The sequence below is a fragment of the Ictalurus punctatus genome, unplaced genomic scaffold (genome assembly GCF_001660625.3).
Source record: "Ictalurus punctatus breed USDA103 unplaced genomic scaffold, Coco_2.0 tig00006817, whole genome shotgun sequence".
In the NCBI taxonomy this organism is placed as follows: Eukaryota; Metazoa; Chordata; class Actinopteri; order Siluriformes; family Ictaluridae; genus Ictalurus; species Ictalurus punctatus.
The window spans coordinates 25001-35947 of record NW_026521120.1 but is presented as its reverse complement, the minus strand read 5'-3'; the positions used below and the strand labels follow the sequence as shown (position 1 = coordinate 35947).

Genomic DNA, 10947 nt, shown 5'->3' with positions numbered 1-10947 from the left:
TGTAAAGTAGGTGCCCTGACGATGCTTTTGTTTTCATACATTATGTATGCTCTTGGTTGTATTCTCTGTAATTCATTCTTTAATAAAATACGGCTCGGATTTTTAAAAACGATTCCTGCGCAAATCCTGCGCAGCTCTGCTCACACCTTCTCACAATCCGCATTGTCAAAACGTCATTACAGAGTCAGCCAATGGCTGAGCGAGTACAGCGAGTGGGCGGTGTCTCTGAGTCACTCTGTAATATGATTGGCTGCCGTGTCCCGACTGAGCTTTTTTGAAAAAATATCTAAACACCGCAGCGCTGCGGTAGGAGCTAACGGGAACAGCGCGCTAATCGGTATTATATGATCTGAATATCAGTTAAACACCGCGGGATTAGCATTATTAGCGATCTGTTAATAAGTGTGATAAGTTAGTTTTGTCGTGTTGGTGTTAGTTTGCCATTAGAAACACAGCCAGCCCTGTGCGCGAGCTTATTATTTTATTCTCAGGATTCATATAAACTTGCTGTAGAGCTGTGGGAAGCTAACTAGCTAACGTTATGTATAAACACATAAAGGTGTGTGTGTGTGTGTGTGTGTGTGTGTGTGAGAGAGAGAGAGAGAGAGAGAGAGAGAGAGAGCGAGAGCTACATGCTAACAAGAAGGTTAGGGATAATCACACAAACGTCATACACTTCGGATTTTATACTAAATGTTTTTATTAGGAATTAAACTGGGATAAAGAACATTACTATAGAGAGATGATTTACTCTCTCTGTGTGTGTGTGTGTGTGTGTGTGTGTGTGTGTGTGTGTGTAGGTGATGAGGGTCAGTGAGTTTGATTCCTCTGATGAAGAGGATGGAGGTGATGAAGAGTCCTACACTCCTCTACAGATCTCCTGGTGAGGACACAAATAACCTCTAACACACACCTGAGTGTACCTGGTCGAGTTCACCTGACAGCTCCTCCTGCTGAACTGTACTCTGTGTGTGTGTGTGTGTGTGTGTGTGTGTGCGCGCGCAGGTTGTCCTTGTCGGTGGTCGACTGCTCACAGTTCCTGGGTATTTGCTCTTTACCAGGTAAACTAGTGTGTATCCCTCATCAGTGTGTGTGTGTGTGTGTGTGTGTGTTTTGGTGATTTTATTTTCCATTTCGTCCTGTCAGGATGCAGATATAAGGATATCAGGAGAAACCTGGAGAAAGATGTGGGCAAGTTCCTCTCTCTCTCACACACGCACACAGAGCTGAGGAGGTTTCTAGAATGACTGTGTGTGTGTGTGTGTGTGTGTGTGTGTGTGTAGGCGAGCTGTGTGCGCATGGTGTACAGGACGTGTTTGTGTTGTGTGAGAGGGCGGAGCTTGTGCGTTACAGGGTGCCGTGTTTGTTAGAGTGTTACACTCGCAGTGGACTCAGCGTGCACCACCTGCCCTTCCCTGACGGGGGCGCTCCTGAGCTGCACCACTGCATTCGCATCCTGGACGAGCTGCAGCACTGCTTACACACCCAGCGCCGCATCGTCATCCAGTGAGTCTCAGGGGGCGGGGCCAATTATACATGTCGTGCCTGAGTCTGGGGAATTTATTAATAATTAATAATAATAAGGGGTATGTGTGTGTGTTGCAGTTGTTATGGGGGTCTGGGCCGCTCAGGACTCAGTGAGTGTTCCTGAATTATTATTATTATTTTTTTTTAAATATTAAATATATCTAAGTGATCCTCTTCCTCTCAGTGCTTTACCTACCTACCTACCTACCTACCTGTCTGTCTGTCTGTCTGTCTGTCTGTGTTTGTGTGTGTGTGTTGCAGTCGCCGCGTGTTTGTTGCTGCAGCTCTCCGTCTCCATGACGCCTGCTAAAGCCATCGAGATCCTGAGAGAGCTGAGAGGGAGTGGAGCCATTCAGACTGTCAAAGTGAGGCCACACCCCCTTATTTGTTTATGTATTTATCTATCTAGCTACCAGACCCTGTTTTGCTGCTCCACCCACTGATGATGTCACAGCTCGTGTCTCATTGGCTGAAATCGCCACGCGGCTCTGTAACTATAATGAACGAGGGTTATCGTGTTACGTATGTTACTGATGGCTCGCCCGACTGACTGACAGTACCTGTGTTACATCTGAGGATGACATCATCAGACAGAGGCCACACCCACCATGCAGCCTCTCATTTCACATTTCTTCTTCCGCCCCGCAGCAATACAACTTCCTGCACGAGTTTCGGGAGAAGATCGCCACTTATCAGGAAACCAAAGAATCCAGAGCCTCCGAGAGATGCGTCTCCAGATAGCCCCGCCCCCACATCCTCCATACTTAACCCTCGCTTAATGAGGTAGTGAGGAGTCTGATCTCCAGCTGCGCTGATATTAAACTCTCACATCATGGGACTGATAGTTTTTCCTACGTATGCCTGGTGGCGTCTCTGAACACAGGGGTGCCAATACTTTTTAACGGGGCCTGTAGCACGTGGTGGGTCATGTGTGAAGCAGGTGTTTTTCCTCTGAGCAGCGCCTTAAACTGCAATCAGTGTCATTTAATTTAACGCTTTCGCTATTTCACTCTTTCTGCTTTATTATTAATATTATAATTAAATGCTTTACGCCAGTGTCTGATTGGTTCAATAAAAACTCGATCAGATCTGGAGCATTAATCAGTATCTTGATTAAATATCTTTAAAAAATTGGGCGTGTTGCGAACAGGAAGTCTGGATCAAACACTAAAATAACTGAAAACACTGATGAGACGTTTTAAACCAGGAATATTCATAAATACATAAACTCAGTTTTAGGTTTCGGCTCGGATCAGGGGTCCGAGGGACAGGAAACTCTCCAGACGAGCGTTTAAGAAGACTCAATCACTTTATTGGGTTTTTTTGTGGTGTGTGGAGTGAAAAGAGCTGATTTGGCACACACACACACGGTGTGATCTGCACTGTGAGATCAGATCAGGAGCTGTGTGGAGTGTGTGGGGTGTAATGTTGCACTGCGTTACACTCGGATTGAGGATCCGAGCTAAACGTGTTCCAGAGCTTCTACTGGGAAAAACACGGATGTGCCCACGCTGTGTGTGTACCGACTCTGAAACTCAAACATGGAGTGTGTGTGATTAGTGATGAGAAATGACGTATATGGTCACGCAACTTAAAAGCTAAATAACAACTGAAGTCCAGTTTAAAATCCAGTACACACACACACACACACACACACACCTTCTCTCAGTCAAATCAAGAAAATCCACCATTTTGGCTCCGTCTTAAATGTTAGTTATACCTTAGCGCTCATACACGTTCTCACACAATCACACTGCATGCCAGTTTCTGTGTTCTGTGCTAACTACTCACGAGTTCTAACTTTTAAAACAGAAATGCTCACGAACACAAGACTTTTGACACACGGCCAAAAATGAGTGACTGACACCGACACTGACTAGTCACAAGCTCTGGTTTCGAACGAGACCAAAATGGCTGACAACAATACTGGGGAGAGGACACGATGTGTGATCAGTCCGTGAGCTGACAACAGCGTTAACGTGAGCACTAGGGTTTGGAACAAAGCCAAAATGGCCGACACGTTACCGACCGAGGCTTTGTGTATCACAGCGATGGAATAATTAAATTAAAAACACCGCTCATCCCACGACCAGAACATGCTGATGTACGATTAAAAACACAGCGAGAACTTCTTAAAACCATTTCAAATTATTAAAAATTATTAAACACACACACACACACACACACACACACACTACCCCCTCAGGATACATTCACATTAATTACAGAAAAGAAAATGAAATGTGCTTATTAGAAAGAAAAAAAAAAAAAAAAACTGTTGGCACAGAAACAGTCACGAGCTCCATCATGAAAAATAAAAAGTAAACAGTATAAAAATTAAAGGAAAAAAACAACAACTTTATTTCACACAAATAAACAGCACTGCAATGAAAACCCAGGAGTCAATAGTGTTAAAGTTCACAATGTACTCTGTGTGTGTGTGTGTGTGATGATGGTGCACGGCTGTATCGATGGCAGAATGCGTCCTGTATATTGTCCCTGATTAGGGAGCAGGGAGTCCGTTTGAAACAGGGCCGCACTGAGAGAGAGGAGAGACGGCCAAAGTCCAAAATCCACACTCGAGTGTACACTTTGGAGTTTAAGAGCTCACCAACACGTAGATCATCCTAAACACACACACACGCACACAAAATCAGTCACGGGCTGTGTCTCAAACACAGCGCTGTACTGAATAGTAGGCCAGAATGCCACCCTGACACTCACTAGTACACTACTGTATGATTTGGGATGTAACCCATGACCGTGTTAATGAGTGGGTGTGTCCTGAACCGCATAATACTGAATACATTACATCCTGAACATTACAGGCTGTGTCCCAAACCACTATACTGCTGTAATAAATAGTGTCAGAGGTTTGGGACGGTGCACAGTTATCACGGTAACAAGGAAAGGGGTGTGTGTGTGTGTGTGTGTGTGTGTGTGTGTGTGTGTGCGCGCGTGCGCAGGTGAACTGACCCGTAGAGATAGTAGAAGAAGGACAGCAGGTAGAAGGCGAGTTTGCACCATCCCTCCTTCTGACAGTAGGCCAGGATATCAGCGTTCATGATGGTGGTGGGATCATAGAGACCGGGGCAGCTCATCACGGGGCGGGTCATGTACCTGCAACACACACACACACACACACACACACACTGTTACATCATCAGCTCAACACTTCTGTGTACTTTTGATTAATGAAACGTACAAGCTTTATTCAGATTTGTTCAAAATAAGCACTGTGCTGGAATGTGAAAGCCCCGCCCACCTGTAGACGTGATAGGCCAGCAGGGGCATGTTGAGAGCAAGGGTGAGCCACTCAGCAGCACAGAGGAACATCACGCAGAAGAACACGTGGATCAGGTACTCAGGCAGCACCAGCTGTAACACACACACACACACGGCATTAATAATAATCATAATCAGTTATATAAAGGCCACCGCTCGTCTGTAGATGATGACACTGAGTGAGCGAGAGTGCGCACACACACACCCCTTCATCACATGTGTAAGCAGTGAGAGTGTGAAGAGTAAAACAGTGAATAATGCCATAAACAAGCTCAGCTCCATGATGGAGGGGGCGAGAAAGGGGAGGAGCCATGCTGTGGGCGGGGCTATAAGTGAAGTGTGTCATCATATGAGAAGCAGGTCACTCAGGTGACGGAAAAGAGAGATGATTAAAATACTGAACCAGGACGAGTCACTCAGCTGCTGTACAGACTACATACACCACCACACCTGTCTCTCTCTCACTCTCACTGTCTGTCCACCACACCTGTCTCTCTCTCACTCTCACTGTCTGTCCACCACACCTGTCTCTCTCTCACTGTCTGTCCACCACACCTGTCTCTCTCTCTGTCTGGTTCCCCATTCCTGTCTCTCTCTCTAACCGTCTCGTCTATGACGTAAAGAAAGAAAGATCTGTCCATCTGTCGTCCCCACAGATGCTCCATACTGAGGTAATCATACGTCTAATCTGCCTACACACACACACACACACACACACACACACACACACACACACACACACACACAATCCCACCTCTTCTTTACTGTTATTATTATACTGGAAATAATCAGACGTGTTTCAGGCTTACTCTGGTGTGAGAACGAAGGAGTGAGAGGAGACTACAACACAGAGTGTGTGTGTGTTAGAGCGTGTGTGTAAACCATGCAGGGTGAAGCCACAGATGAGTGTTACATGCTCTCAGTCTCTCTGACTCGATGCAAATCACACAGCATGCTGTAAGCGTCTGCAGGTCTTTCACTTAACACCTGGATTTCTTCTCAAATCTCTCTCTCACACACACACTCACTCACTCACACACACATGGCTGATCTGTTGTACCAACCTTCAGCGCGAGCCTGACTCTCTTAATCTTTTTCACCCTCTCAACTGTCTGTGTGTCGATCAGAGACGAAAAAGAGATAAAAAACGCAGACAGAGGAACAGAAGAACAGAGGGGTTAGTGTGTGTGTGTGTGTGTGTGTGTGTGTGTCTGAAAGCGGGCGCTCACTGAAGATTAGCACAGTATTATTTAGCGCATGCTAGTGACCAGTCAGAGAGTGCAGAACAGGCACGCGCACACACACACACACACACACACACACACAGACACACACAGTAACTCACCGGGTTTAGTGTGTTACACTGGTCTATAGGATTCTTGTAGTCTGTCTTCAGCTCATCAAATGCAATGATCTACAACAACAACATGGACATTCTGCTTTAGGAAATAAACCTTACAATAATATACAGATCCACATTTACATACATACAAATACATTACACCCCTCACATGCTGCGCTTAGGAAGAACATTTTTACATCCTGTTATTATTACTTTATCCACAGAATGTTCCAGAACTGATGAATGAAATAAACTGTTTACAGAAGGACAGCTGAATAAATAAATAAAAGATTGATAAATTAGATCAGATTCATGTCCAATCTCGCGCTCACATTTATTCACTAATGTGTTTTTAATAAGAAAAAGAAACCATTATTTATTTATTTTTAAAACCTCTTTATAAAACATGTATACAATATATACAAACAACATGAAATTAAGTAATTAATTAGGGTTTTTTGTGGTTTGAGAGATTATTAGAAATAAAGAAATCATCATCATCATCATTATATTTTATAATACACACGAAGCTAAACCGCTAGCATTAGCTAACTAGCAAGCATAACTAACCGGCTCGTGATTTAACAAATCCGCTTTTAGTCTATTAATTAATTCAATGATCCACATTCACTGGTGTGAAATCTGATTAAAGTCGTGTTTGATGTGATTATAAACCGTGAAATGAAAATAACGTTAAATACTGCTGATTAATGCATTAAAATCACAGGCTGGGTCCAAATCCGCACTTCCGCACTAACTAGTACAGACGGAGTGTGAACGCGCGCGGAGACTGACGCACACTGCGTAGTGCGCGAGGGTAGTAGTGCGCGAGGGTAATAGTGCGCGCGCGTTCACACGGAGCCATTCAGCCGTCAGCCACATCACTCACTCTCTCTGTTTCTCACACACACACACACTCAATTCATTTTAGAGTTTCTATTTTTTCACATTTCACTTACGTGCCAGATGGCGAAGAAGATGAGAGCCGCCGTGAGCAGCAGCGCGAGCATATAGCAAAAGGCCGCGAATGTGAACGCCATGTTTATTTTAGCTAGCTATAACGTTAACTATCTTGGAGCTAGCCCCGAGAACCGTTGTCACCGCTCGCCGAAAAGCGCAACTGCGCATGCGTGGGAGGGGAGGGCGGGGAGGGGAAAAGTGCGCATGCGCGTTCTCTTGGTCGCTCGAAATCGTTGGGGTTTTTTGTTTTTATTTTAAACATGATCTCGCGAGACTTTGAATCTATTGAATCAAAACAAAATTGTAATATTTGTGTTGGTATTGTTATTATTAGTTAAAGTGTATTTAATTCTTATTAATTATTTTATACAACAATATGGCATATTAGTACCATCACAAACAACCTTTCTCGAACTAGGCAACTATACAAAGTTACAAAATACTGACTATGTAAAAAAGTTTTTAAAAAATTATATATATATATATATATATATATATATATATATATATATATATATATATATATATATAAATTTATTCAAATGAGACTCCATGGATCTTACAAAAATTGCACTCCTAATTTTTGGGGGATTTTTGGCACTATTTCTTTTCATTTTGTTTCATGTATTTCTGTGTATCAGAAACCTTTCACAGAAACAATAAATCATGGACAGGATATTCTGACTTCTCGTCTTCTATTAAAATAGCAAACCGTGTGAAGGAGAATTCAGGAGGACATGGTAACATTTCAAAATCATTTCGGTTACACAAATCACTTTCCTCACACTATTAAGTGAGAGACAAATTTACAGCTAATATCCGAGCGATGAAGGCCTCAGGGCTGGATGAAGACGAACGATAAATCCGCGGTGAGTTTGTCATGAGCTGTAGTTTTATTGGGAACAGTGGATACTATAAGACATTGTAGAAACCATGGAAAAGTACAAATATCCAACACAGACTTCACAGGCCAAAAAATAACTGAAATATTCTACATATCACAAACATTTAAAATCCAAAACACAATTTCTGAGTGTTTATCTGAAAGCTAAGAAATGTACACATCGCTGTTTTTTGTAATGAATCACATTCACAGGTTTTAAGACTGACATCATCATGTGGTTTATTCAAGAATGAGAATATTTTACTGACTATCAGATGATAAAGAAGGAAATGAAGGTGTGTGAGTGAGAGAGAGAGAGAGAGAGAGAGAGAGAGAGAGAGGGGAGGATGATTTAAATGTGTTGATTAATTAGTGTTATAACTGTGCTATAACCATATGAACATTAATGCTCTAGTTGTTCTTCTACAGTATGCAGGTTTATCATCGCAGTAGATAATCAACAGCACACGTGATTTATCTGGAATGTAATGAATAAATCTGATCTGTTACACCAACACGTTACATCTAATCTCGGCTCCGTCCCAAACGCTACAGCACGCAGACTACGTTCTAATAAAACTCAACGCTGTCCAGTGCTCACGCGGCCTGTCTCTGTTACCCACAATGCACTGGGAATGTAAGACTACATCACACACCGCGACACTGGACTGGATACGAGGAGCGAGTCTGAAACTCTGTGAAGTGAAAAAAATTACGTTGGTCACGTGATCACGCCTACAGAATTATTAATAACAGTAGGATGTGCTTCAATCTATTCTCTGTTGTAATAAAGGGCACTAACAGGAAGGGAAGAACTCTAGGGCTGTTGGGAACTGAGGGGAAATTTGGTCCACAGATATACAACAAATCACTCAGGAGTTTCACCTCTTCACTAGGTCTCACATGTTCCCTACATTCCTTCCTCCCTACTTTCTAATTTACTCAAACGTTCCCTAACTTCAATCTTTCTCACTCTCCAGTGTCACTAGTTCTCAAGTGTCTCACAATATTCTTCTTAGTGTCCTTATTTCTGAGACGTGGCCTAATGATAAAAACTCATCCCAGACGTTCACTCGTATTAAGTGTCCCTAAATTTGTGATGTCCCCTAGGTTGAGGTTGTTCCCTAGTTTACTTCGTCTGGTTGAAGTGAATTTTTTTTGTAAAGTCAGTTATGAGACACTGATGATAAACAGTTGTGCAGTATCGTGTGTTCTGATTGGCTGAGAGCTGTACGACAGTCAGTGTGGTTTTTAAATCATGTATACACACACACACACACACACACTTTTTCTTGCAGTGCTGAGTGTAAATCAGTCAGAAGCTCCGTCCCAAACACTAGCGTTTGCCTTTATTTAGTGTTCTTACTACAATGTCTGCCATTTTGGCTGTGTCCCAAATTGAAACGTTCTTTCTTGCTCCGCTGTTGGAGTGCACATGGTGTGTATTCTCGGCGTGTTTTACCCATAATACACTGCTTGTGGAGATTCTGATACTGATTCGTCTGTGTAAGTGTAATGAGCACTGTATTTGTGACACTAGCGTTTAGGACACTGTCCTACATCTTCAGCAGTGATTAATGATGTTGTCGAGAGAAACGTGACTAAGACACCTGCAGCAGGTGAGAGTTTGATCTCTCTGCTCACGTGTGGAAGGCGGTGTTTATTTCCCTAAAACTGAAAAAACAATAATAATAATAATAATAATAATTTACGGTTTAAAAATAAAAGAGGACTGATTTTATGAAGTTTCTGTGATGTTTGGAAGTTTGGTCAGGGTCAGCTTCTGTTATCTGTGTAGCATTCTTTAAAAACACACACACACACACACACACACACACACACACACACACACACACACACAGATTAGTGTTAAATGGATGATGGTTTCCTCTCAGAGCGTTGTGTTCATTGTTGCTGCGATGTGATTGGATGATTTTTTTAACGGAAGAAGCCGAGTTTCTCCCTCAGCCACTCCTCCGTCAGATCCTCAGTGTTCCTGATCTCAAACACCTGCACACACACACACACACACACACAATCAGAGAAGAACACACGCTTCAGTTCAGGCCTGACGTGTCAGCGTAGACGTGTGCATCAGGAGCACACGTCTGCAGGAGCGAGCGGTTTTTACTTTAATCCAGGAGTCAGAGATGAAGGAAGGCAGTGGACGCCATCATGAGAAACGAGAGAAGATGCACTAACCTTGGTCAATTCCACCGTCTGCACCAGTTTGTTTTTGCTTCCAGCGTACATCATCTGCTGCTCCGGTTTACAGCCTGACACACACACACACACACACACACACGCGCACACGCGCACAAACACACACACACAGCAAATCAAAGACATGCAACGGCAATAGCAGTGTGCGTGTGTGTGTGTGCATGTGTGTGTGCGTGTGTGCGTGTGTGTGTGTGCGTGTGTGTGCGTGTGTGCGTGTGTGTGTGTGCGTGTGTGTGCGTGTGTGTGCGTGTGTGTGTGTGCGTGTGTGTGTGTGTGCGTGTGTGTGCGTGTGTGCGTGTGTGTGTGTGCGTGTGTGTGTGTGCGTGTGTGTGTGTGCGTGTGTGTGTGTGCGTGTGCGTGTTTACCGACTGGGCTGGAGAAAATGAAGCAGAGGGGATATGACACTCGTCCATCATCATGCTGGTATTTATAACTGTACACTACAAATGTGTTCATGTTAAGGAGCCACTGCACAGCTGTGTGTGTGTGTGTGTGTGTGTGTGTGTGTGTGTGTGTGTGTGTGTGTGTGAGAGAGAGAGAGAGATAAAAAGAGTAGTAAAGGATATCTGGGCTGTCTCTCGGGCAGTTCGTCCTTCAGCTCATCAGGAGAAACGTCCTACAATCACACACACACACACACACACACACACACACACACACACACAATAAATAAACCTGCTATGCAAAACTTTCATTAATTAACAGTAAACATGTAAACAGTGTACTA

The 10947-nt window shown here is 43.5% G+C and overlaps 3 protein-coding genes across 4 annotated transcripts in view; 1 reads left to right on the top strand and 2 right to left on the bottom strand.

The window, feature by feature from the left end:
• Positions 1-259: 259 nt before the first annotated feature.
• Positions 260-3498, top strand: cdkn3 (cyclin-dependent kinase inhibitor 3). Of its 2 annotated transcripts, none has more exons than XM_017463363.3 (8): positions 260-337; positions 801-883; positions 1006-1061; positions 1147-1191; positions 1284-1506; positions 1606-1637; positions 1789-1892; positions 2176-3498. In XM_017463363.3, the coding sequence occupies exons 2-8, from the start codon at positions 804-806 to the stop codon at positions 2266-2268; spliced, it is 633 nt and encodes a 210-aa protein (XP_017318852.1). In that variant the 5' UTR covers positions 260-337; positions 801-803; the 3' UTR covers positions 2269-3498. The 2 variants fall into 2 exon arrangements, with proteins under 2 accessions (XP_017318852.1, XP_017318851.1); XM_017463362.3 differs by having other exon boundaries at positions 1585-1637.
• Positions 3499-3864: 366 nt separating this feature from the next.
• cnih1 (cornichon family AMPA receptor auxiliary protein 1) lies at positions 3865-7284 on the bottom strand. Its single transcript, XM_017463365.3, has 5 exons — positions 7114-7284; positions 6158-6226; positions 4793-4905; positions 4504-4647; positions 3865-4154 (listed from the first exon to the last, which is right to left on the bottom strand). The coding sequence occupies exons 1-5, from the start codon at positions 7192-7194 to the stop codon at positions 4127-4129; spliced, it is 435 nt and encodes a 144-aa protein (XP_017318854.1). The 5' UTR covers positions 7195-7284; the 3' UTR covers positions 3865-4126.
• A 2477-nt stretch (positions 7285-9761) lies between these two features.
• gmfb (glia maturation factor, beta) overlaps positions 9762-10947 on the bottom strand; it is a 2821-nt gene continuing 1635 nt past the window's right edge. The window contains 4 exon segments of the mRNA NM_001200807.1: positions 9762-10007; positions 10200-10273; positions 10586-10668; positions 10787-10836. Coding sequence (NP_001187736.1) covers positions 9936-10007; positions 10200-10273; positions 10586-10668; positions 10787-10836 — 279 coding nt within the window. The 3' untranslated portion in view covers positions 9762-9935.